This window comes from Pundamilia nyererei, unplaced genomic scaffold (assembly GCF_000239375.1).
Source record: "Pundamilia nyererei isolate P.nyererei 1_Seehausen unplaced genomic scaffold, PunNye1.0 scaffold00009, whole genome shotgun sequence".
Classification (NCBI taxonomy): domain Eukaryota; kingdom Metazoa; phylum Chordata; class Actinopteri; order Cichliformes; family Cichlidae; genus Pundamilia; species Pundamilia nyererei.
In genome coordinates, this window is record NW_005187410.1 from 297382 (window position 1) to 325234 (window position 27853).

Sequence of the window (27853 nt, forward strand, 5' to 3'; positions counted from 1 at the left end):
GTAGAAAGATCTGATGATAGATCTAGCAACCAAAATAGGTGAGACAGAGGTAGAGCCAATATGAATTCTCTGTGTGCGTCTCCAAAACAGCTGAAATCATGCTCAGACATGCTTACTATTGATTCGTGTCATCATGATTAAGGGTGTGAAATCACAGCAAGCTGTATGAGCTGAATGGACAGTATTGCCAAGCACGTCCATGATCAATCACAGTGAAGCCTGTATGAAAAGGCATGAATCTGCCTTCACAGACACCATTAAGAAACGCTTGCTCTATAATCAATACACCATAGTCAGCTGCATGTGTAATCAGCTTGAAGACCACATACCCAACCACTTTCCTCAGTTAGCACTCAGTGTAACACGGGCATTCACACTGTGAACACAGATTTCTTAACAATCTCACATATCCACTGGTTCCTTCTTTCTAAGTCATGAGTGTAAGGCATGCTAATGCAGGAAAGAAGACTCGAGCTGCGTTTTCAATGTATTCCAGACTTACACAAAATACTTCATAGTGATTAATAAAGAAAAAATTAACAGTAATATTAGTTAACTAAGAACAATGGTAGTTTTACTTTTGGCTTGCTGTCACTGGGACACCTGTAAAACTGTCAATCATAGCTTGGTAGACTGGTACAGTTGTGCTCAGAAGTTGCTCACCATGGGTCTGAATGCCGTGGTCATTTGTGGCTTTTAATCATTTCTTTGAACTGTTTTTTTCCCAGGGGGGAATTATTGTAGATCATACAGCTTTGATTACTTTGAAAAACAAGAATTTTGGGGCACAATGTTTTATTTATTATGGATATTATCTAATCCACATAGGGTAAAAGGTATACATAGAGGTTCAAATATATACATACATGCTCTTAAATCTTTTAATAAGCAGTGCTGAAGATTTTACAATGTGTGTTAACTTGACAAGATCAAGGCCTATTAACTTTGGTTGTTTCACCACTTTGCTAAAGTCCGGAGGAAGATCAGGATTGTTACCCTCAGATGAGATGACGTTGGTTAGGATGCTGACGGACAACCCAGGAACCACAAAGGCTCAAGCCTGCCATGACTGGGAGACTGCTGATGTATGAATATATTTGAGCCTGTGGAGTGGATCCAAAATAGTTACATTTAAACTTTAAAGTTACAAGTTGTATGCTGTACAATCATTCCTCTTTGGAAAAAGAATGGTTCAAAGAATTCATTAAAAGCCACGACATTCATGCCCAAGTAAACATGTATCTAAACTTTTGACCACACTTGTAATCTTAGCTTTGCCTTGAATTTAAGTATTTAGTTACACTAAATATTGTAATTGGAATATTTTGATAGATACTCTTCTTTCCTTTCCAACATAAGAGGCAGCAAAGCAGTATGCATAAAAATATTTAATGTGTTGTAAATCATACCTGAAATGTTCTGACACTTGTAAAGCTTGCGTTGTTTTGCCATCTCTATTGTTTTCTGTATTTCTCCATGTTATAATGTATTTGTTATTTAGTTATAGGAAACAAACAATACCCTCCTGACCTGTTTTTTTTACAACATCACTTTTATTAGTTTCTTATCAAGAAAGGCCTTCCGAAATATACCTTTATATAGAAAAACGATGACCCTTACTAGCTCTGAGTTATTTGTTTTCTTGTCCTCCCTTATTCTATCCCTCCATCCTCCTCTGCATCTTTTTCTTCATGCCTCTGTATTCAGAAGGAGAGGAAAGCAGGAGGTTTATTAAAACTCTTATCGGGCGCCGCAGCAAAGAAGAAACCTCGCTCACCCCCATCCTCCCCACCCACCCATGACCCCACTGGTCAAGGCGCCGTGGCTACCGACCCCGTGCACCACCATCACCACCACGCCCGCTCAGGTTCCTGTCCGATGGCGTCGCAAGGACGAGCCGGTTCCTGTCCAATCGAGAGCGACATGGCGGGGGCAATTGGGCTGGAGCCTCTGCACAGAAAGTCCGGTTCCCTGGATACCAACTTCCCCATGTCACCCCCGGCAACACGTGCTGGCAATGCTCTGATGGTCCTCCGACCTGAACCCAAACCCCTGTCCAGAGAGAGGTGGGCACACAGACACATGAAAACACACACGCGCACACTTAAATAGTCTGTACACAACAGGTGGATTTAGCCACCTGCTGTTACGAGCTTAACATTTGTATGTTTGAGAGAGTGGTTTGGATTGGATGTTTGGATGAGAGGTGGAGTAAAAAATTATCAGTCAATAAAAGTAAGCCTGGTTCTCAAGCTGAATCCATAGTTTGTATAGACACAGACATCAAAAACTCTGCAGAAGACACCAATACCACCAACTTGATTGAGAGAGGGATCAAGTAACAGGCAGATGCTCAAACTCTTTGAGCGCCTGTCACTTAAAGCAGCCACATGGCCAAAATTCACAACCTCTGCAGTTTTCATGAAAAGGAATATTGGCTCTAAAGACAAAACCCTTTTTTTTTGTGCCAGAATAGGTTAAATTCTGCTGTGTATCCGGGCATTTTAACATGTGGATTATTTGGTTTTAATGCCAGCCTTCAAGGAGTGTTTGGCACTTCCATGTTGGCTTTATTTTCCAGCCCCGGAGGTTGCCGCTTGATAAACACAGATAAACAAACACGCTTGCAGGCCGAGGTGATGCTTTTATGAACTTGGCTCAAGCACAAGTTTATTGTCACTGTGCAGAACAAGGCTGCAGGCGATGCAATATTCCTCAAACAAATCCGTTATATTGTTTCTCTCCAGAGTGATTAAAAAGTTAGACAAGGTAATATTTGGATATGTGCGAGCGCAGAACACTGACAATATCGTAAATACTGCGAGTAAACGAACACTCTGACCAGCTGGAAATGACAGCAAATATTTTCTGACAAGTTTAAGCAATTTTGGCATCAAATCTTGTGAGAGTGTGGGATAATAAACCATAAGCAGACAATGGATGAAAACAAAGCTGGGAGCCTCTCCAGAGGTGCCTTCATGACCAGTTGGTGCTGCATTCCCACAAAGAGAAAAGTAATACCGGGTTTCTCTTGAGGTGGTAGTTTTTTGTTATATATGCTGCCATCTATGTTAGTTGTTCTACACTTACTGCGATATGTGAGCTTAAGTGTTGATAAGAACACATCGCAATACTATGGTGAAACACAGACAGTGTGTTACCTGTGAAATAGAAGAGGTTACAAAACACTGGTTACCTTCTTAGCTAAATTGCATCGCTTAATGCATTTCTATGTTATTTACAACACTAAAGTAATGTAACTAAACTTTGGATTACTTTACTAAGCAAAGGTTTTAAGCAATAAAACGGTGTCCTCTACAGACTGTAAATGTTTCCTTAGGTTTGACATCAAGCATTTCAGTGCTCAAAGCATAAATAAATGAGCTCTACTCTCTATAGCAATGTTGATTTCAATAGGAAAGTGTTGAATTTCCAGCACTGAAAGACGCTCTCGTCTGACCGGATAGCCACTTGCCTGGCGTGGTCGACTGTTTTCAGGCATGGCAGACTGAGATTGCTTACAGTAATGTGCATTGATTTGACTGGCAGGCAAGAGGTGTATAAGAGAGCCAAAGCCTGTGTACACATAGACAGCTCCCTGTAAGCCATCCTACTCATGAAAACATTCATTCTTTTTCTTTCCCATGAACACACACTAACACACACACTTTGTGCCTCCTTAGAAAAAACCTGTAAATGCTGGAACGCACTTAAAGACTCCTCAGCTGGACGTTGAGGGGGAATAATGCATTTAGCATGAAATTATCACTGTCAGCAGGATGCTGGTGTAATGGGAACGCTGGTTATCACAGAATGATGCTTATTCTGTTTGTGCGAAGAAAAAAGCAGAGAAGGAAAAACAAATCTCGTCCCCTGTGTTTGACAGCATTACACCAAAACATCAGCGCTATGGTTATCACAACAACTTATCACGCACTTACAAAAACATCATTCACTGGGGAAGATTTAACGGGACTGTGGAATTAATCTCTGGTTCTCAAAAAAAAGAAACGGTTTATATATATATATATAATATAAAAAATTAAGTATGATATTCCACAGAAGTGACTAACTAGTCATCTAAATTGTAACATTTATACTCACTGACAATTTGCTAGTATCTGGTTGGCCCCCTTTTGCCTTCAGAATTTATGTTCTTTGCATAGATTCAATAAGGAGCTGGAAACATTGCTCAGAGATTTTGATCATTTGGCTGATATCATTTAGTTAGGAGGATCGTCCCAGCATGCGATCTTGACTTTGCTACTCTGTGTTTCCGTGAGGCAGGTATCGTGTGGTGGTTCCGTACCCACCCCAGAGCGAGGCAGAGATCGAGCTGCGGGAGGGAGACGTGGTGTTCGTCCATAAGAAGAGGGACGACGGCTGGTACAAAGGCACTCTGCAGAGGACGGGTCAGACCGGCCTGTTTCCAGGCAGCTTTGTCGAGAGCTTCTGAACTGCAAAAAGTGGACGAATGAATGCACACATTGTTCCTGTTACTGAGTCATAAAACACATGAACACACACACAAAATCCAAGGTTGGGCTGATATTAGGTTCCCCAGATTTATCTTTGTTTTATTGGATTAAAGCTCAACAAGGCCTTAAGAGGCGGCTAACCTTGAAAACAAAGGAGATTTTTTTGTTATTTATATTTGCCAAGTAATCTGTTTGGAACTAAAATGTTTTTGATTCTATTGGAAAATATAATTCAGAATGAGCATACTTTATAATCCATAAAGAAATGATATTATTAATTATTAATTATTGGTGTTGGCTATAGTAATCCATATCAGTCCAACTTATCTACACACACAAACACATATACACACTGATAATGTACAAGAAAGCTCGTCCCTGCCTCGACCAGCTCAGCCACACAGGAAGCAGGGCAGCTTTTCCCATTATCCGCCCAGTGTTGGGTCAGAGGGGCTCCATCAGACTCGGTTTCCAGACCCGTGATGTTGACTACTGAAGGCACGCAGACTGAAAGAGCACAGAAAGACGAACCCTGCCTCCTAATTCTCCTCCTCGGCATCATCCACCAGCAAACACTAGCTCAAAAAAGCATTAGCTTTGCTTTTCCTCTGAGACCTCAGAACTTAAATTCGGGTGCTTTCTTTGTCTGAGAAGTGAGAACATACAGCCAGGTGATGAGGAAGCACATAAGCCTACACTCCAGAATCATTGTAAGCACATCTCTGTGTCGAATCTACGACCAGTATGTTTCTTTTCAACCCGATATATTATTTGTTAACGATGCATGTAGCATTATCACATTTTTAAAAAATGTTGAAATAGATATTTTATGTTGCCGTGCTGTCTGTCACAGGATTTGTAATTTAAAAGCCAGTGTCACAGAAAGTCTAAATTAGGTCATTAATTTTTCTATTTCTATATCATAACATAATGGTGAACCGCTTATTTTTATTCAAGTTTTTTTTTTTATTACATCTGATTTAAACAGACCCCATCAGTTGGATTAAGCTGAATTGTTGAATGTAAAAAGGAACACAAAGTCACACCAAAACTCCTTTAAAGAATTCATTTGTATTTATAATGCTGTTTTTGAACTTCTGTATGAGTTTAGAAACAAAAGAAATGCACTTGGTAATATTTGATACAACCTTCCAGAATATCTACATTTACAGTATTTTACTAATGTACAGTATTTACTTGACAAAGGGGATTTCCACTGCTGCTTGTGACATACTTGTTTTAAGCGCAAATATGATTTTTCTTTAAGAAAGCACAAATTTCTTTGGTGGGGCGAAATGACTAAAACATTTTTTTCAGATGTCAGCTTGAAATGTAAAAAGAACAAAGTTTCCATTATTGACAGTTCTCATCAAATAAGTACAAAGATTGCGAAGAGTATTTCCTCTTCCTCAGCTTTTTCCTCGACAGTTTTTTATCTATTCTGAGACAACGTTGCCAAACCAAAACTGCACAGACTCTATGCTCGTGAAAGAATAGCTGAGAGGGGAAACTCAGAGGACACAAACTTTCATCATGCAACTGCCAGAATTGACTTTGTTACTCAGATCGTGTCAAATAATTTTGTTCTGCTTTAGTGAAAGTGTAGTCTGTCTGCTTCTGTGATTCTTTCGTATCCAGAGTTTAGATGCAGGCTTGCCTGGTTTAGGTTCTGCCACAACCACCTACCTGTTTTTCTGCTTGTGGAGACAAAAGCACAGCAACACTCAGAGCCTGACTCACTCGCTGTGTGTGCGGCGGTACATCAGAGAGAAAGAGGCGGTCAAAGAGCACAGGTACAGGGCACGAGGCACTTCCTCACCTATTTTTTTAAACGAGGCAGAGTTAAACACACAGGCGAGGGTTGTTCATTGGCTGACTGCTTAGATTTCTAATTGGCTCTAACCTGATCCTAAGCACAGAGCCTTTATGGCTTAAGCACTGTTGAGTCTCCTTCCTACATCCATGTTATGTGGGAAGAAAAATACACTGCTCACAAAAAAATTCATTCATTTGATCATCACAGTACAGACTAAAGTAAATAAAATATCAGGGACGTCATGCTGTACAGTTACGAAGCACAAACCATTGTGAATCAGTTTCACCTGCTTTGGTTCAGGTTCACACTGAGCACATGTGAAAGATGTGAAAGAGCATGAAGATGCCGTAGCAAACTTTATGATGCCACCAAGAGCTGACATGCCGATTCTGGTGTAGTCTGCTGATGCCAGTCAGTGATGTGCTGGGAGACACAGCAGAGGGATATACTACAAAGTTCAACAAAGCCAGGCTTTCTTTGCTTTAGCTTAATTCCATAAAACCCAAACAATTACAGAGCTCTGAAACTTTCAAATAGATACAATTAAACATCAAAGTTACATATCAGTTTTAAGCCATCCGTGCTAAATTGTGTCAAAGTGTCATGATGGATGATCACGTACAGACATGCCATAACGTTGAGCCTGCTCATCTGGATGGAAATTGCTTTAGTTTGTCAGCAGAACAAAGTAAAAGTAATTTTATTGATTGGTGTGTGTTCTGCGCTCTTTAGCTGCAGTTCCAGAAGTCTAAAAGAGAGTTAAGAGCAGATTCGTGTGAAGTATAACAACATTTATAGATTTTCTGCATCACCAAATGAATAAATGTATCATGCCAATGCCCAGTTTGCACTGCTGAACCTTTAACGCTCTGATTCATTCATGATGTTAACAGCTTGCGCACGTAATACATATTCACCCTGCAGACAATTTACATTCCGCTTAAAACATGCTGTAAATAAAAGAATCAGCAAGAAAGTGGAGCTCCCGGTCAATTTTAAACCAAAACTCTGAACATAACCTGACCCTGACCACTTTATGTGATCAGCACAAGTTACCACGGTGATTTAGTCAGAAGACACAGAAAACTCCCTTTGTAGTATAACCTGCTAGTATCATCACATGCTGCCAGTAGTGAGAAGGACACTAGACAGAATAAAAACTACTGAAAAATGAGTGAGGAGGAATGAGGAGAGAGGAATGGTCTGTGGCCACCACCTTTAAATCCTTTAATAATTCCTGTAATTCCCTTTGTGGTGGGCTGTCTTGCTGTCACTTTCATGTGCACCACAATGGTTCCTCGTGCTTCCTACCTGCACAGATTGATGTCCCTGAAGTCGAACTGACATTGTGCTATATTTTGTTGATCAAATGAACAGTGTAGATACAAAAAGGTATCTACACTGCTCTGAGAATCTTTATTTATAGAGCACTTTTTTGAACATGCATACAATTTTAGCTAATTTAAAGAACATCCACAAGATAAATGGCACAAAACTTGTCGCATTTTGGTCTTTTTTTTTTTCTTCCTCAGAGAGGAAACTCTACAAACTCTAGAGGACAAAATGTTTGGAAGCTACTGTCACGTGTTTTCCACAAATTATCAGACCGAATGATCAAATCTGAGACCTTCCAGCGAAATCAGTGGATACTTGAAGAAAAAAGCACATAACATAAACAGATGCTAAATCAGACTACAACGTCGAATTCGCTAGAAACCATTTTTTTCCCTCCCGGATACTTTTGATGCTGTGAGATATTGTGCTTTCTGAACAGTAGGCATATAATTTTGAAAAACAAGCAAAATAAATATACTGGACTCTAAATTAAAGTTTTTTCCAACACATACAGACTAGGGCTAGGCTGTTTTCCGTTAACATTACTTATATGAAGAAACTCGCTTCAATTCTTAACACGTTTAATGTTTAACTGGTCGATTTTGTCTATGTGATGTTATTTTATACAAGTGTACCAGACTATGATCTTTGTATGTGTTTCAGTGGGGCGTTTGGGGTCAGTCGATTAAAAGTGCCAGTTTATTTACCTTGAAAAAAACAAAAGGGAAAGTAAATGCCAAATTTTTTTGATATTGTGATGGGAAACTTCAATCTGAACATATCTACATTGGCCTTCAAAACCTGTCAGTCAAACCCCAGTGCCTACAAATGTCAATACACACGCAAACACAAGTATACGCTCTTACTTTTCCTTCTAGGTAGATCAGTGCCCTCTTTCCCTCTTTGTTTTGTTTGTATCAGTGTGATAAGTTTGCTGGTTGCTTTTCAATCCGCACAAAGACGGAAAACCAGCGGATCCCAGAACAGTTTCCGAAGAAACACTGAGCAAAGTTTGGATCTGTTTGGATGCCCGCTAAACTGAGGACTTTAATTTCTATAGAGTCAAACTTAAGCACAAGTCCTTCTTTGCCCGGTTTGTTCTTTTTTTCTCTTTTTTTTTTCTTTGGGGTGGGTGATGTGAGGAGAAAGCGTTTACAAGAGTCAAAAAGTCAGGAATAAAACCACTGCACGGTGGTCACTTTACGCAAAATAACTTGAACCGCTGGTTTTTGCAAACTGTCTTCATGTGTTTTGATTACGTGATGTAAGCTCGTCGTTCGCCTCAGCTTCCTGGTTGTGGAAAATGTGAACAGGCTTTGAACAGCAGCGGTAGCTCCCACTGGACGCGAACACATTGTTGGATTTTGTATGACGCTCCTGTTTCGATTGAGCTTGTTTCAGATGATGAATTTGAAATAATAATAGTTAATTTTGGTTTGTCCTTCCAGGAAGCCTGAGCTGTGTCACCCTGCCATCTTGACTTAGATGTTGGCCATATTTGTTCCTATGGATACTTGGGTGTTTGTGTGTGTGATGAGAGAGGTTGGGAGGAGGCATCTGTATGTAGCTCTTTACATAAAAAAGAAACTTTATTAAAAAAAATAAATTAAAAAAAACAGTTCGGTGGAGCATGGATACTCATGCCTCTCCAGGAAAGAGTCCAGCAGAGCAGTGAGAGAAACAGAGGGAGGAAAAAAAGTATATATATTATTCTATATTGTGCAGAATATTTATAGGCCTTTTGTGCCATTGAAGTCATGCTCTGTGCTGGCCACGCCCAGCGCTCTCTACCATGTGATCATTATACATCGTCTTGTACTGATGACCCGTGGTTGATTTGATTGTTTTTTCATGTCAAGTGCATTTTTCGCAATAAATGCCTTTGTTTTAAAACAGCTGTTCAGTGTGTTTTTCCCTACATGTTGCCTGCAGCTTTATGATTGTCATGAAAGAGGAAGTGGCAGAATCAATTCACATTTATGTGCTCCTGGTACAAAAACAAGGACATTACCTGTATAGCCCATTAAGATTTCACAGCTGGCCATTAGAGAATCCATCCTGGAGAGTCATATTGTATCTTGCTATAATCATAATTATCTTGTGAAAAGCTGTGGGAGCAACACTCCAGGTATGGTTGTCGGCGTATCATTAGTGAAGTGTGTGAAGAGGTGTTTAGGCATAAAGGAGACATTCTTCCTCTTTTATCCTTCCCCCATTGTCTCTTTGACTCATTCTCAAATCTCTATCTTCCTCCTTTCTTATCTTCTTCCTCTTGGCCTCTAAAAGCCAGCGCTGGCGTGGATGAGGTGTGTAATTGGTAAATTTCAGAGCGTCAGCGGCACTCCCCTTAAATGACAACCCTATCTTTCCACGAGTCAAGCCTGTCTCCAGCGATCACCCCCATTTGCATTTAGAGTGACTAGCAAAAGGTGACAGGGGTGTGTGTACGGGAATGTCTGCATGTGCGAGTGCAGGTGTATGACAGCTATCTTAGCTGTAAACCCAGTCATAAAAAACTCGACTCTAACACTCAAACTGCTGCGTTTAAAGCAGAGAGAGGGCATGCAGCACTTTTTTTCTTTGATTTTTCAGATTTCTGCAGTGCACAGATTGTGTTCTTCCAGGAAAACTGGGTGAAATCACTTCCCACCTGGGAGCTGAATCTCCTAGAGAGCAGCTGAAGGTGTCTGTATATATACACACACACACACGTGCCCATTCTCCAGTTTTCCTGGGTGAAATGGTTCTCCTCTAGGTATCCACTTCTCAGCTTATTATACCAGTGAGGTGCTGCAGGCTCCTGCAAGGAATCGATCAGCATTCCTCTGCTTTATGCCAGAGCTGTCTTTCCACCTGTCTGTGTGCCAGCTCCAGAGTCGCACTAAGGGAAAGAGGGCTGTAGGGTAAGACACTGCAGGGAACAAGTCCTTTATCAGGCAATATAGGGCACTCCCTTTGTGTGTGTGTGTGTGTTCGTGTTCAGATATAGCAAGTGGTGGGTAGGGGAGATGTTAAGCTGCTGTTACCTACTAAATCTTACTCTAAAGCAAAGGGAGAGCTTCTTCCACTTATCTTCTGAGAAAAGGAAAACGAAATGTAGACATTAACATTTCTTCTAACTGAACCACACAGATGGAGGCATTTTCTTTTCTTTTAGTATAAAAGAAAAGAAAATGCCTTAAAAGTGTTATTCCAGTGATTAGATGTGGTGTCAGCAACCAACAATAAAACTTTAGTGAGGCAAAAGCAGGCCTCGCTAAAGAAATGCTTTCCCCCAAATACAGTGTATAATGTCAGACCAACAGTACATTTAATAGTGTAATAATCTCCACAATTAGATATCCTGGGGGAATTCCTTGGCAGGACTGCAATGATGCCATTACACATGGACATAACATTTCAGTTTGTAGCTCTTCCACTGTCAAATCTTTGAAGCCAGTGCAAACAGACTGTGGGTACGGTTAAATCAGTCCTCATTCATTACATCACAGTCTGAACCTCACGCTGTACCAGTAGATGGTACCAGTAGATGTGTTGCCTATAAACATCCCAGCCTTTAATGAAGTAGACAAACACAATCCATCATCATAAAAATACAAAGATTTATTTAGAAAGAAGAAAAGCTCCCATATAATACTGTTTATTCCTTAAATATAAGTGTAGTACAAATGTGTCTCAGGCAAGCATTTATCCAGTAGGCATCGATGTGTTTCCCTGGATGTGATCACAAACTGGATAACGTAGTTTTTAGGTTTAATACAGATAAGGCACTATTACCTTTAACTAGTGTAAATACAGTAAGTTTTTTGGGTTGTTTTTTTTAAATCATTGAAACCAGCAGCGGTTTATGCTGGAGTATTGCTGAGAAAGGGTTTCACACAGTTAAAAAGTCCGAAAAGCGATGAACAGAAATATGTAGAATACAGTCTTCAGAGAAATACAATTCTCCCTCAAACAGCGACTCGGTGTGATGCATTTTTCCCCGTGAGTCAGCTCTTCTCATACAGACAGGACTGCAAGCGTCAACGGTTTGTGTCAATATATAAAAAAAATAAAATAAAAATGAAAATAAGAGAGCAAGTAAAACAAAAAATATATGTATAAAAATACACAGTAACATGTACCTAATCCCAAACCAAGCCTCTGTTTTACCCTCCTCAGAAAACCGTTTAACTGTAAACCTCGGCAGAGAAGTGAAACACTCTGAACCAATTTGTTCCCTTTGGAGAACGTGTGAGGTTCCTAACAGTGTTTTTGGGGGGTTTTTTTTTAGTTAATGCTAGTATGTTCAGATTGAAGATTTAGAGCATCAAGGTGGTGTACCAAACAAAGAGAATATAAAAAACTAGAAAGAAACAGGGAAATATAATATCCTGTGACACTTCTGACAACTCTTAATGACAGAAACACTAGACAAACCTGTAAAAATGGTGATGGATTATTACATATGGTGCTGACAAGCTGAAAGTGAATTGTACCTCACAGGAACCACTTCACTGCTAGAAAGATAAAAAATTAAATACATGATTCATTTTAAAACCCATTTTGGACTTTGTTGAACTGATTTATGTGGGCGGTTTCTTTAGTGTTACAACTGGCCACAGGGGTGTGGAAAGGGTGTGGGGTATAATGTCACCAGTTTTGCTGGTCACAACTGAGAATCTTCACATGAAACCAGAACTGAAAAAAAGAACAAGAGAGAGACATATGAGCAACTTACAGAATTTCCCGTTTGCAGTTAATCAGTGACAATAACTTAAACATCTTACATGTGCACAGATCTTAAACATCCTCATTAGTTATCAGATTTGATACCCTTGAGTTCAATGAGTATGTCTTCATCTGCACTGTCTCTTAGAGAACAAGTAATTAATGACCTGTGCAGGGGTGCTTACTCACAATATGATATTATGATTATATATGTATAAAGGAACACTTTTTAATCAAAGTATAGCATCACGCCAGGTAAACTTCTGGGGTATTGATCTGGCCAGTTAAGGAGCAGAGGTGTTTATGAAATTAACAACAGGAGCACTAAGAGGCAACAATAGCTCCTTTTCCATTATTACCTACTCAGATCGACTTTTCAGGGTTTTCCATTAGGTCATAGTACCTGGTACCAGATACTAAAATAGTACCTGACCAGCCGGGGTTCCAAGCAATCTGAGCAGGTATTAAAAATATGACATCTACAGACTGCATGCCACGATTGGCTGGTCAGTGGCATCACTCGAGGAGTCATGAGTTTTTTGATAACTTCACAAAAATCAACTGTAATTTTAAGCCATCATTTTTTCTTTGGTTTGATGAATTCAGCCGTCTGTATGTTGATAATTTTCATTTCCAAAAAGCAATGTGGAATCTATTTATTCCTAACACATTACTCAGATGTCCAGTATGACTCGCCCCCCAGTATTCCATAAAAGCACAGGCATTGGTATTTGCAGAATTCTCTTACTTCTTCCGGTCTTTGTCCTTCTTGCCATTGGCAGTGAGGCTCTGGGCCTGCAGGAGTTGGGCAGCAGCTTTTCTCTTGCCGAAGGAGCTTAGGTCGTCATCAAGAAGCCGCTTCTTCTCCTCCAAAGCAGCTTTCTCTTCTGCATGGAGGCGTTTGAGCTGCTCAAAACGACTCTGGAGCTGAAAGAATGAGATGTGACAACACATGTTCATTACATAATACTTACTTTCACACGTCAAACAAATTGAATGTAAAAGTGTAGAAAGGTAGACTGATTAGGTGAAAACAAAACATCAGTGAATTTTTTTTATAATAGAGCATAAAACTGAAAGCGGAATATAAATAAATGACTTCTTTAATGGGGAAAAATGGAAAAGCTGACTTTATTTTTCCCCAATAGGAAACACATTTTTACTTTAATCTCTTCAGCTGATGCGAGATTTTATTTGTCTATTAAATATAAAGAATAGGAAACTCGGGGCGAAAAGCACATTGCTTAAGGTGTGTTGTGAGGACATCAGTTTGCATGTATGCACTGTATACCTCTCTTTCAGCCTCCTTTAGTTCCGCTTCCTTGTCCTTTACCCTCTGCACAAACATCTGCCTCATTTCATCCTCCCTCTTCTGCAGCTCCACCAGAAACTCCTGACGCTTTGCCTCATACGTCTGCTGCAAACTGCAACACACATAACTCAGCTGTAAGTCATATGCCCATGCATTTTCTCATTTTGTGGATGTATGCATGGGTTTGTGACGTCATACCTGACAGGTTTGCACTCTGAGTCTGTGTCTTTGAAACCAAGCTCTTCAAGCTTGCAGCGTCTGTAGAGCTCGTAATGCCGAGTGTGGGTCTGCTCTCTCAGGTCTTCCATATTTACGCATATGAGCATCTCCCTCAGCTTAACAAAGTCGCAGTGATTCTCATTTTCCACTGACACACACACACACATCAAAGAAATCAAAGGGTTATTCTTCATAATAAAATACATTCTAAGCTTCAAGTTAAAAAAAAAAAAAAAGTTTCAAGTAGTGCTGGGCGATATGACGATATATATCGCCTGGACGATAGAAAAGTGTCTATCGTGCCATTTGTCTTCTATAGTTTCTATCGTTCCTAACCTAATTGTATAAATTATTACATAAAATTTATCATTAAATAGTCTGTTGCAAATATATTAGTGTTGTCTTGTCACTATACATACTCTAACTTTATGCACAAGAAAATAAAGTATAAAAAAAAATAATTTTATTTTTCGTAAAGAAACTCCGTCTTGTGGTTTTGCGACATGGTGCTGCTTTATGTGCACCCGGATTTGCGAGATGCTTTATGGCAACTCAAAACGATGGACGCGCAACAGGTTGCAGTTTCATGCCCGGACATGCAACAGGCAGAGACAGCTACACAGCACCCCAAGAAGAAGCACTTTTACCGAAAAGAGGGGGTACGTCTGTGATTTGGTTACATTTCGGGTTCAACAGCACCGACAGAGCGGAAGACGCCCATTTGCAAGCTATGCCATAAAACTATTCCCACGCCTGATGGCAACACAACAAATCTCTTCTATCACCTACAGAAGCTCCAAGAAAAAGAATACTCAAGAACCCAGAAAACCCGAGCTAAACCAAGTTGTGGAACAATGGGAGCAAGCTGGAAAAAGAAGAACTATAGCCAGCTGAAGATACAGCAGTCTTTCGCACAATGAGAAAACGTCCCAGGGCCATAAACAAATCACAGTAGCCGCTGTTTTCATTTGATACATTGATATTGCCGCACTAAAATGTTTGTTTCTTATTTGTAACAGTTCTGTTAAATGTCTTTTCAAATTAAAATTGGAGAAAAGTGAGCAATGAAATTTGTCAAACTTTCCAGAGAATAACTGGGAACAAGGTAAAATTGTCGTATATCGTGATATATATCATTATCGTGATATAAAATAATTGATTTGTGATAAATATTTTTTCCATATCGCCCAGCACTAGTTTCAAGCATGACACAAAGTGTAGCCAGTGAAAACCACAGTAAAGGAAAATGTTAAGGTGAACTGCCAAAGCTTTAAAGAAATCCATAAACAGAGTAATTCATCCTACCTTGCACTACACCCCATGGATACTGGCGAGCTTTCACCATCTTGTTTCCAACAGCAACTTCCTCTGTGCTGCCTACTACAGCAAATGGCAAATGACCCTTAAAGAAAAAAAAAAATCATATACAAGACGGATTCATGCATCTGAAGCAAAAGACACAGCTTGGAAAAATACTTTAACTAAAGCTGTTGTAGATCAAACGCCTACACTAATATTCTCACTTAAAATCACAGATTCCTTTTACACCTCAGAAATGTTTCCTTTGACAAAACAAAACACACACGGTGTGTGTCTGAAATTTGAATTATGTTTCGAACATTTCTGCCAGTAAAAACATTCACCTAAACCTGTATCTGAGAAAAGTCTGTGTGTGTGTGTGTTTCCTTACATTCATTGTAGTGTTGACTTTGGCCACTGTCTCATCATCCAGTGGGAACTGGTATATCTGGACACCATTGCTGACCAGCTCACTCATGATCTTGATCTTGAACTTGTGCAGTTCACTCTTGCTGATGGTGTCGGCCTTGGCAATCACTGGAATGATATTCACCTACAGACAGATGTGATAAATGTTCATGATAAGCATAGTGACAGTATTTTTTTACAAATACATGCCAGCTACAGAAAATAACTTTTCATGCCATCTGTGAAATAAAATAATAATAATAATTAAAAACAAAATGATAATCTGATAATCCAGTTTACCATCACACATATTTTCACCATGTCTTTGTTATGATGGAGTCACACTTTAGCTTCCATTTTCATAGTCAGACCTTCATCTCCATTAACATCCAATGCCTCAAATGCACAAAATTATAAATCCACTAAAGAATGCAAGGCCGCACTGATATCAGTAGCTTGATATGGTTCAATGACACTGAGAACTAAGACATGCAAACCACTGCATTTCCCCTCAGTATGCTAAAGGACATTTATATACAGATAAATACTGAAAAATATAAAATAGAAACAAATAAATGTATTTTCATCACAGCTATCACATTATTTTAGAGACTTTTATTCTCAATAAGAACTAAATACCATGACAGCAACTACTGTTGTCTTTAAGCTGCATGTAGACAATATATAAAATTCAAAACACTAAATTCACAAAGTTATCTTCAATAAAAAGAGCAACTCCTGATATCACAGGCATCCACTAATTGAGCTAAAACAAGTTGTTTTCACAGCACAGCATACCGTGAAAGTACATGTAGACACATTAAATACATCCTGTCATCAGACTGGTAACAGTATCACTCAACAAGAACGGGAACTGTATTTGTTGTCTCTCGCTTTATCAGAAATTCTTTCTCCTAAAACTATTTTTTGCTAAGTGTTATAAAAACCATGTTTTCTGAATGTCATTTCTGGCCCAGCAGTTCACCACGCTGTCCCACATTCCTGTCTGTCTGTCACGTTGTCAAACCAAACTGGGACCTGGAATGACTTGTTGTCATTGGGCGAGCTTCTGGGGCCAGACCACACACACCCATACACACATACAGAATACACACACACTGACCCCAGCAGAGAAGTCTTAAGAGATCTGATCCAACAGCTGTCTGAGTGAGTGACTGTCTGTCTGTCACTGCTGCAGATTGAACAATTGGCTCTTTCTGTGTGGTTCTGTACACTGACACAGAAGGACAACTCGAGTGTGTGTGCGTGAGGTGATTACAGCATTCCAGTGCTGCTTCTATCCCTTTCACACGCAAATCCAGGGTTACCAACACTCCAGAGCAGCGAAACCACACAAACACACAAAAAGCACAAAGTTGCTACACACAGGGAGCATGGGAAACTCTCTAACCATTTCAAGAGGAATGGATAGAAGGGGGTTCAGTTAGTTGGACAGTGAACCTCTCCCAGCAGTCAGACATAAAAACAACCTCAGTAGCAACTTATACAGAAACTCCCACCATCTCTCCCACACACAACCACATATAATCTGTCTTCATGTTAAATGTTTTCACAGTGTATTCCTACTAAAGAAGCACTAAAAGAAGGCACCTTTTGCAGTTGTCGCTTCCAAGTTTGAAATTTATCTCCTGCAAATGCATCATGAACGCATCATTAATCTCCTGTTATCCCTGTAGTTCACTGAAGACAAAGCTATCAAAGTTAAGCCAGCCTTCATCTTCATCCACAGACAGTACAAAAGATGGATGTAACCACAGTGACATCAGCCAGTGGTTTGTGAAATCCTGTTCTAAGCTGAACAGCGTTTGCCATCACCTCCTTGGTCTTTTGAAACTGCGTGTAATAAGAGGAGGATCTGAAACTGAACATATCCTCCATAATTCTCTTGACCAGATTTTTAACTTTTGTTTTTATTATTCAGGATTACCTAAAAATAACAATAGGTTGTTTTACTGAGGTCACAAAGAAAGGAAGTTGAGGGTGGTTTTCAGATAACCTTTTATAAATGCTTTTTTGGAACCACAGTTATTATCCACTGGCGGCCATAAAACGTTTACGGCACTTCAGCATTGGCCTGATTTTTCAGAGCATCCATCTTTTATAATGTTCAATTCGTCATCTTTAGCTCCAAACTAAATGCGGAGATTACAATGCTTTTAGTATATGGTCTACATCATATTCTATTTTTTTACTACTCATCTCCACACAACAATTCTTGTCATTGTCTTACCCTTTTAACTGTAATGAAATGGTGCCTTACAGAATGTCTACTGCATAATTGCCCCTTTCCTCATTGGTAATCACTGGCCTGTTGTGGACCGAGGGCAGTGGTCCAGGTCAGGTAGACAACTTAAGCCTGGTTTATGGTCAACACACACCAAATGCAACGTCACCACAGCCCCGTCATTGTTTATATTGGCACCTGGAGCAAACCAGCTCAGTTCAGACTTCTCCTGAATGACAGGTTTTCTCCTGAATTCAGCACGGGGCGATCATGGCTCAAGAGTTGGCTGTTCGTCTTGTAATCGGAAGGTTGTGGCTACAATGTAGCTTGCCATCACCAGTGTGTGAATGGGTGGATGACTAAATGTAGTGTGAAGCGCTGTGGGGTCCTTAGGGACTAAGTAAAGCGCTATACAAATACAGGCCATTTACCATTTTAAAAAAAATCTTGGCATTAGTGCTGGCATAAGAGTAGAAAAGTCAAAACAAGAAGACATGAAAAGCAAGTTGGTTTGGTTTTTTCCTCCAAAACATATAATCTCTTCAAACCATCTGTATATTCCGGGAATCTTAGCTTCTGTTCTGATATTTACTTAAATGGTAGTTAAAAACCAACATGATCATAGATTTGTGTGTCAGGTCGAAAAGGGAATCGAAAAGGGAAACGACAAGCCCAAACTACACCACAGCATGGCACATGCCAATAGTTGTGACATCAGTTTTGGTGAATGCTGCTGTTTGCAAAAGTAACAATTGTGAGCACAAACTAGGTTTGAAGGTATGTTGTGATATACACATCAACACACCTGACTCTCCTCAGATCAAATACCAAACATGCCCTTTTAATTACGTTTTAACCTTTGGAGTACATCATCATTCCCCAATGAACAAGTGTAACATATCTAGATGCCAACGCCAATTATATTCTTGTGCTGCAATAATACATTTCAAATGTGAGCCGCCTGACTGAAATGTTGCTGGGCTAGATTTTTTTTTTTTAAACTTAAGCCTGCTATTAACTATGCTACTTAGCACTGCAACCACAGACACAGGTAAGTTTCGCCATCAATTACACAAAATGCATGAAACAACTTGACTTGCTACTTTTTCTACTTCAAACATAAAGAAAACAACTTTAAAACTGACAGATTTTCTTAAGTATTACATTACAGTGACACTGAGAAATACAACACATTTATTATACCCTCTGACATGCAGAAGACACTGTGGTCCTTTCTCCTACCTTGCTGTCTAATTTCTTCATGGTGACCAGATCAAGGGATTTGAGTGAATGGCCTGAGGGGGAAATGAAGTAAAGGCAGGCATGGACTCGTGAGTCATGGTAGTTGTGAAGAGAACGCTTGATTTTTAGCTCCTCCTGGAGATAACTCTCAAATTGCCTGTCAATGTAGTCCACCACAGGCTGGTAGCTAAAAGACATACATAAAGTGATCATCAGTAACTGGCAAGTTCACAACGACAGTAAAATCACTTCACGGCAGTCGCAATCCTCCAACATTAATAACCTACTCAGCTCTTCCTCGTACCTCTCTTGTTTATTCATCTGGTCTCCAAAGCCAACTGTGTTGACCACAGTGAGACGTAGTCTGACGTTGGTCTCCTGCAGGTCATATGTTTGAGCCCGGAGCTTCACCTGAGGTTCAAAGTGGGATGACTCAAAGTTCTCAAAGTTGGTATTAAATAGCGTGTCCATCAGTGTAGACTTGCCTATACCCGTCTCACCTAGGGGCACAAAAGAGACGTATGATGCAATCTTTAGTAACTAAACTTGAAACAGAAAATTTTCAGCACAATTTTATTGTAACTATAACTGCCAGAAAGTCAGATTTATCCAGCAATGCAACTGTGGTCACAATGAATTCTAGCTAAGTGTGCAGGAGCTTTAACATCAGGAATGCCTGACTAAGAGCTGCAAACTGAGATCATTAACTGAATGTTTGTATGCAAAATAAAATTTAGCAATGCATTTCTATTACTATTTAATGACAGACAATCTACCTACATTTTATAAAGGCAATAAAACTTTCTGAGAGAGTCTATGTTCTGTTATTCCTGTCAATTTGTTCAACAAAAATGTCCACTACTCCTGTCTAAATGACATGACAAATAATAAAAAAAGTCTTAATTTTTTCCTAAATACCAAAAAAAAAATTTGTTTTTTAAATTAGCTCATCATCAACAGCAAAAAGAAACTCTGCATACATTATGCAGAGTTTCATCTATGTATCTATGTGTGAGCGACACAGTACCGATGCAGAGAATATTAAAGCAGAAGCCCTGGCAGATGGACTTGTTGACAAGCTGGTCAGGAAGGCTGTCAAAGCCCACATGGCCAGCAAGAGACAAGGACCGGACTCCTTTATCCTGTGGAATAAATTTGACAGGAAAAGCTGGGTTGTAACATTATGATGCTTTTTTTCCTCTCTTATTTCACAAAATATTGCACTTACAAACAAACAGAATCACATAATGCACCGAGTAGTCTAGTCCAGCCAAGATGTTTACGTATTTTTGTCTTTATTCTTTGCCTGATTAGATAAATCTGGTTTTTAAAGCCTGTGTGTGGGCCAAAGAGGCACAAAAGCGGTTAGAAGACGTTAAATAGGACAATAAGATAAATCCACCTAACTTCCAAAAGCCTGAGATAACTTTAAATATCACCGTCGTCCACTTTGTCAGACCTTCTGCAGTCTAAATTAATTAAACTTCCCGAGTGTAGGTGGTCAGCAGCACTGATTTAGATATGCTATGACTAAGAACCTTTAATAACTCTGTGGGCGGTGCTGTGCTTTATTTCTGAATCCTTGTCATTGCTGGAGGTCGAAACGCCAACTTTCATTCAGATTTGTGAGGGCTAATAATTAATGATATTTGTGTCACAAAGCTCCCGCAACGTACAAATACATCTTGCGGCAGGCACGAATTGCACACATATTTTCAAAAGCTTATCACGGAGCTAACGTTAACGATTCTATGAAACTAATGTAGCACTGCTAGTGTAGCCTTAGCCAGCTAGCGTCCTCTCAGCCGTTTACCGTAGTGAAAGGCATAACCGGGGATCTTTTTTTTTAAAAAGGTTCAGTGCTTGTGTTGATAGCACATCATACATATGTTGTCGAGTTTTAAACTTTGCCCCGTTTAAACATGAATGTTTTCCATAAGTGTAATAACTGAAAGTTTTCAGGCTAGGAGCTAACTTAACGATAGCCTCGGACACTCCCTGCTCAACTGTCTAGAAAGAAGTTTATTGTCGACAACACAGAGTAAAAAATAAATAAAAAATACTAACCGGCTGCCGCGCAACATCCGAAGAAGCCATAACTTAAGATAGGTCGTAAACAGATTCAGAAATAACTTTAAAAAAATAAAAAATAAAAATTAGAAAAGGATCGACTTCTTTCTCAAAGAATCTCGCTCAATACCGCCCTACTGCTGTCGACAACTGGACAGACGACACCATTAAAAACAATGTAGTAATGGGACGATTTCTAAATTTTCTTTATATCGACAGTCATGCAAGTTATGGCAAATTTTGCGGAGGCTCCAATATTTAAATGTTCTACAGCATGTAATTTACAAAAATAAAAGATAAGATAGCGCTGAAAAGCAAGAAAAACTTAATGCAGTAATAAAATCGCCCCCCTTTTCTAATAATGGTACAGCGCAATTTAATTTTCCCAGTGCTTACTTTGGGGACTGTTTGCACCGACAAAACATTAAAATGTATGAAATCTGATTTTTTTGAGGTGTGATTATTATAATAAAATAATGAAATGAAAAATCATTATATATATCATATTAATTTAAAACTGTTCCATATAGGATCTGCTGTGTATAGCTATGGGGAAATGCATGTAAGACCAACTAACTAATCCGGTTTATATGCTACAGAAGAAAGCTAAAGCAATTATAAATAGATTAAAGATTATCAGATTATTATGATCAAGGCATTAGAATATCCATTAAATTGCATGCCTTAAAATTCTACTGTTTCATTGAGCTCCGGACTCCACCGATATTGTACAAAGCACAAAAAAATCTCCTTCTAAACTGTATTTGGAGGTTTTAAATTAGAGGGAAAGCATGTTAACTAAGAACAGGGCCAGGACAATTTAAAAACAAATACAAGGTGTATCTGTTATATGGGTAAATGTGAGTAACTGTAATGAGGAATTAAGATTGTTCTGTTCACTATGTCATTTTAAAAACAGTCTAAAAATCAGATCGTAAACAAATATAAAAATGTGGAACAGAATGATTTCCATTGTTTAAAAGAAACATTTATTTTTGTCCTGGTTCTGTTTCGATTCTTCATATTGTATCATCTTTTGTGTATTTTGGTTGAAATCTTAATATAACAAATAAGTACAGGTTTAATAAGCTTAAGGTTCAATTTGCACCTTTTAGGTCAATAATTTGTGCTCTTCCCCTTGAATTTACTTCTTGACTGTTAAGGTGTATTTGTTTACTCAAATAACCTCCTGTTTTTGTTGTTTTGTAAAATTTTAATAAGGACTGAAAGATCAAGTTCTGCGGTGGATTACTTTTCTTTGTGAGGTGAGGTAAATGTTTTAGGATCAGAATCCTCTTAATCTGGCCAAGTTTTTGCAAAAATACAAGGAGATTGAGTCCGGTTTCCTCACTGCATGCAAAAAGAAACTCCAGCTGGGCATGAAAGATAGCCGTAAATAGGATGAACATAATGCAATCTGGATGAACCTTGGATATTATTTTGAAAAGTTCAAATTGTGCAGTGCAATTATTATTAATACTGTGAGTGTGTTGACCGGAAAAAAATGTGTATTTTATTATATATTATGTATACGCAGTATTTATGGTCACTTTTAAATAACTAGTCGTCTGGGAAGCCCGCGTTTCCGATGAGCACTGGAACGCAACATGATTCTTGCCCCTTGCCTTTGAGACGATGTGAGCGCCCCCTGTCTGAAAGAGCTAAACACTGGTCTTCCCATGGAGGAGAGGAGGAGGCCAGAGAAGAAGATGCTGTCATCCTCTCCTTAAGCGAATGAGCGCGTTAATGGGCTCATTTTTAAACCTTCGTGCGCAAATAACCCAGTGATCTTTGCGCTCTGTCTGAGTCGTTCAGGACGAGGACGATGATGATGATGGCGTCCCGCTGCACAGTGCAAGCCGTGCAGGAGTTCCTGTCGGAGAGAGGAGGGAGGGTCCAACAGATGGAGCTGATCGATCATTTCCTATCGCTGAATGAACAGTCGAAGGAAGGGGTGGATCGCGAGGTGCTGAAAAGCATCGTTGACAGCGTGGGTTTCGTGAAGGTAGAAAACGGCGTGAAATTTGTGTGTTTGAACAGTGAAGGCAGCGGGGCGTCGGTGATGCGTACAGACGTAGATGGCCACGATGGTGCGGAGTGCAATGGCAACATCCAAGAGACGCTGGACAACAACTGTGTCAACGGCAATCATGATAAGGGCGACCAAACAGGTGAGGACGACGGATCCATTGTGTTTGCGTGATTTTTACGCACGTGTTTTATCCATGAATTGCTTTCTTACGTGTAACGTAGGCTGTTTTATCTATATTTTTGTTTATGTACTGTCTACTTGTTTATTTGTAATACAGCACGAATAAATAAAAGGTTTGGCAATTATTTTGTTGTTTTTACAGGCCAATATACGCATAATGCTTTGTTTTGTTTTTCACCGTACAAAATAGTGTTTGGTTCAATTTAATTTGGAATCATTTCCTGCCAAAAACACAAAATCCCTAAGGTTCAGGATACTAATGACACCAGTGAGGAAAAATAACAACAACAGCCTGTTAAATTCTGCAGCATGTGATCAAAAGTCTGCATGGAGTTGAATGAACACAAAAAAAATGAATGGTCTTACAGGGGTCCACTTTCCACTGGACAATGACAAACAGACAAATGGCAATAAGAAACCTGCAACCCCATCCCAGAGCAAGACCAGCACAGGAGTTCCTACCCCTGGTGGAGGAGGTGAAGTGAAGCTAAGAGACAGAAGGAGACGAGAGTCAGCTCCAGTTCTTGGGATGCCAGATCTCGACCAGGCCCAACCCGGAGGATCTCATAACCAGCAGACAAGAGGGGCACGCAGGGTGTCTAGAGGGTCACAGCGTGCCATGCTGACCAGCTGCCTGTCTGAAGACAGTGCTCTGGAGGGACTGGACCATATAGGAGATATCCAAACACCCAAAGGAAGTCGCAGGAACTTCATAGAGCTGATGATGAGTAGTTCTCCTCAGGTAGGACACAGTGCTTTTTATTATCATTAAGTATTTGTTGCTTTTGCCCTTTTTCTTTTTTTCTTTCTTTGAATGGCAGCTTTCTGTGGAAAGTAACAGTTTGCTGGGAATTTCTAAATGACTACATTTTGTGCTGTGACACAAAAATCTTAACAAAAGCCACGGCTATTGTATGTTCTGTCAGGTGCGGAGATCTCTGATCAACCGTGGGTCACGCCTCCGGGACTCGGTTAAGAGCGAAGGCGACTCGGCGTCCCTCCTCTCCTCAGCCACTGACGAGGACTGCGCCTCAGTAACCCTGGACCCTCTAGAGCACGAGTGGATGCTGTGCGCCTCAGACGGCCTGTGGGACAGCCTTCAGCCCCTGCTTGCTGTCGAACCCAGCCTGGTGACCAAGAGAGACTTTGTGACTGGTTTTACCTGCCTCCACTGGGCAGCTAAGCAGGGAAAAGCTGAGCTGCTGTCTCAGCTGCTCACCTTTGCCAAAGAGAACACTATACCTGTGAATGTGAATGTGAGATCAAGTGCTGGTTACACACCGCTGCACCTGGCCGCCATGCATGGACACACCCAGGTGGGTTGCAGGGAGTAGTATCATGTGTTACACCTGCTCAGTGAAGCAGTACATAATTACCTACACTTTATCTGCCCAGGCTAGAAACATTAGCTCAAAACAAGTTAACTGAACTATGGTTGTAAACACAAGTTTAAACACACTCATCCTAGGTGGTAATTTGGGTTTTTTAAGGATTTCTTTGAAGCTTTTTTTCCAGGATGGAATGATTGTACAGCATATATTGTTAATGACAAGAAGTTTGAGCTTATTTTAGATATTCTGCAATCCACATAGCGCCAAAAGTATACATAGGGGTTCAAACGTGCACTGTTATTTGGTTCAATATTCCTTAGCAAGTTGCACCTCAACCACATGTTTTAGTAGCAATATGGATATTTGACCACTCTCCTGTGCAGAGTTGATTCATTTAGAACCTATTACAGATCAGTGCTCTTACCAGAAGCTTAATGTTAGCTTTCTCTATCCCTTCTAGTTTTTTTTTTCTGGAAAGGAAAGCGTCTGGACTTCTTTACGTTCAAGCAATGTAAAGAAGTCCAGACGCTTTCCTTTCCAAGCTCCTTAGACTACGATGACCTGGATGACTGAGAACCTTCACAGACACCTTCTAGTTTTTATTTGTGTTTGGGATTAATGCCCTGTTGGAACACCCAGTTGTGGACAAGTTTCAAATGTCTAGTTATTCATTTTTTTAATAATTAGTATTATTATTATTTTGGCATTTTAGCCTTTATTGGATAGAGACGGTGTAGACAGACATGAAAGTGGGGAGAGAGAGGGAAAGAAATGCAGCTACATGGTCGCCTTCTAATATCCATGAAAACGAGACCTCTCATGTTTGCATGCGGTGTGTTTGCGTTGACAGGTGGTTCGTGTCCTGCTGTCAGACTGGGATGCAGACCCTGAAGCTCGAGATTACAGCGGGAGGAGACCAATGCAGTACTTGTCCCCACCGCTAGCTGCTGACCTGCTGGAAGAAGGAGTGGTCACCTCACCGGGACCTGAGTCAGACAGTGAGAACAACGGCAGCGGCAGAGGTCGGGGCTGGAGATTTGCCAAAGTCCTCCAAGGGAATCTGAACCCGCTCCGGCTGCTGAATTCACCAACAGAGGCATCAGAAGATGGAACGGGGAACGGGAAGAGTAAAGGGGGGATGCAGAGGAAGACGTCTTTGAGCCGACTGAATGCCCGGCTGCACAGAGGACGCCACAGAGCCCAGATCATCCACAGCGCCTCCTTCAGGGACACAGGAGAGGTGGGAAGAGGAGAGGAGCTACACAGCAGTCCTCTTCGAACGAGACCGCTGTCCAACCTGTTTGGATAAATCTACACCACTCTAAGCCAGCGACACAGTGTTTTTATTTGTAGCATAGGTATCTTTTATTATCTGACAGGTCAGATATTTTAGTGACAAAATATAACAGTGCAGAAACTAACACATTTTACAAAATTTTCTAAAATTCTAGTTTATTTTTGTTCCTGTTGCAGTTATTGTTTGTCACTGAGGGAAGGGTACAGTCACGTGACAGTTTATTTGCCTTGGCTAGACTGTGAATTCTTTCAAACTTGATTTTTGTTTTGACTTTTTTTTCCCCCTTTATTTAATTTGGACAACTAACATCACAAAGATAGTTTAAATATGTTACAGTACAGTTATGTTCATAAAAATGCAAAAGCAACAAGCAGTATTGTAGAAAGTTTTCACTTTGAAGCACTTTGGTTTGTTTCCTCACCGCGTTTCTGTTTGCAGAGTAATATATATTTACACACACTATTAGTCTGAAATTAGATGGTGCTGACGTTTTTTTTAGTACATTCATTGTGAACAAATATTTTATTTTTTAAAGTGGCAGATTTTAATATTCAGACAGTTGAAATTGCAGTTTTTTTTTTTTATAACGAGCAACAGTGTACAGTCATCATGTTTGCACTTGTCACTTTTTAAAAATTGGTAGTAGAAAAATTCATTTGGGTCCCAGATCATATCTATTTTTTAAAATTCTAGGCATAACATCAAAAGGGGATCAGATTTTTACCTGTTTAAATGCAAAGTTAACTGATATTCAAAAGGGGCTTGGTAAGTTATTTCTCTATTCATTTTTGTTTATTTAAAGTTGGAGCCAAAAAGAGTTAGGTTCACTAATGGGGAGATGTTGCTAAGAATTGTTTAATTGTTTCCAATTAGCTATACAAAAACACAGATTAGTAGAAGCACAGTCACCAACTTTATATACATTTTTCTACTGCCGATAACGTACCTCAAATTTTCTGAAGCTAATTCACTTGTTTCTACATTGCTTTGTGTGTGGTGTGTATGCAAATGTTCAGACACTGATATTTAGATATTGCTCTCTGAATGTCAGTTGCAGAGTTTTGCTTTGTTATCTGACATTTCATTTCTATATTTACTCCAAAAATGTGACACAGGATTCATTGGTTCATAAGGGTAAAGGTTCAGGCAACCACGGTCATAGATATCCGCCGGAAACCACGACATCATATGAAACTGAGACAAAGTCAATATTGTTCCCATATATTAGTCTGACTTTGCATGCACACTGTCATCTATTCATCAAGCTCCGTTTTCTCTAAGGACTCTGGCCAGAATGTGCCATAGGTTTAGCAGCGATTTCTCAAGTGGTTTCCCAAATATGTGAACCTTTCTTCCTCCAAATTTCATGAATGTTCTGTTACTAATTTGTAGCATTTGTACTTTTATCACGGAGATTCGTGTCATTCTATGTCTTGACACTTTTGATGTAGAGATTTTATGTCATTTTCTCAGCGGCATGAGTAGAGGAAATGGAAATGCAGCACACTGTTGATTCTTATGTCTATATAAAGAAAATGTGTTTTCATTGTAAAATGCTGTGAAGTGATTGTGTGGTGTGAAATCACTGTTAACGAGCCACTTTTGTTTTTGGATTAATGTCTTATCCATAAATGTGAAATAAAGAAGTTTTGTTTTATTTGCATAATCTAAAGTTTTTAAGTTTGTCAACTACGCTGTATCGTCCCATTGATGCAATGACTGTATAAAGAAACGGCCTCGGTAATAATGAGAAGGTTTAAAATGTAAAGAGCAGCTGTGAATACTCATGTTAACGTTACCAGAATAGATTAAAAATACAATTGAAGCGAGTCGCTTCATCCGCCCTTCCTGCTGACACCAGCTGATTGTCCTTGCCTGT

At 39.7% G+C, this 27853-nt stretch overlaps 3 protein-coding genes across 5 annotated transcripts in view; 2 read left to right on the forward strand and 1 right to left on the reverse strand.

Annotated features, from left to right (window-relative positions):
- Nucleotides 1-9482, forward strand: part of LOC102202826 (SH3 domain-containing RING finger protein 3) — a 105973-nt gene extending 96491 nt beyond the window's left edge. For 2 of the 3 annotated variants that reach the window (XM_005723250.2, XM_005723251.2), the window contains 2 exons: nt 1708-2066; nt 4288-9482. In XM_005723250.2, coding sequence (XP_005723307.2) covers nt 1708-2066; nt 4288-4456 — 528 coding nt within the window. In that variant the 3' untranslated portion in view covers nt 4457-9482. The remainder of the gene's footprint in view (nt 1-1707; nt 2067-4287) is intronic. The other variant, XR_311460.2, reaches the window with a different exon arrangement.
- A 1729-nt stretch (nt 9483-11211) lies between these two features.
- septin10 (septin 10) lies at nt 11212-21312 on the reverse strand. The gene is made up of 10 exons (XM_005723256.1): nt 21132-21312; nt 20092-20206; nt 19369-19564; nt 19065-19251; nt 15561-15722; nt 15176-15272; nt 13850-14018; nt 13631-13763; nt 13088-13266; nt 11212-12309 (listed from the first exon to the last, which is right to left on the reverse strand). Exons 1-10 carry the CDS (start codon nt 21159-21161, stop codon nt 12294-12296), a joined length of 1284 nt encoding a protein of 427 aa, XP_005723313.1. The 5' UTR covers nt 21162-21312; the 3' UTR covers nt 11212-12293.
- Nucleotides 21313-22766: 1454 nt separating this feature from the next.
- Nucleotides 22767-26508, forward strand: sowahca (sosondowah ankyrin repeat domain family Ca). Its single transcript, XM_005723258.1, has 4 exons — nt 22767-23305; nt 23715-24088; nt 24273-24662; nt 25528-26508. The coding sequence occupies exons 1-4, from the start codon at nt 22960-22962 to the stop codon at nt 25984-25986; spliced, it is 1569 nt and encodes a 522-aa protein (XP_005723315.1). The 5' UTR covers nt 22767-22959; the 3' UTR covers nt 25987-26508.
- Nucleotides 26509-27853: the final 1345 nt, after the last annotated feature.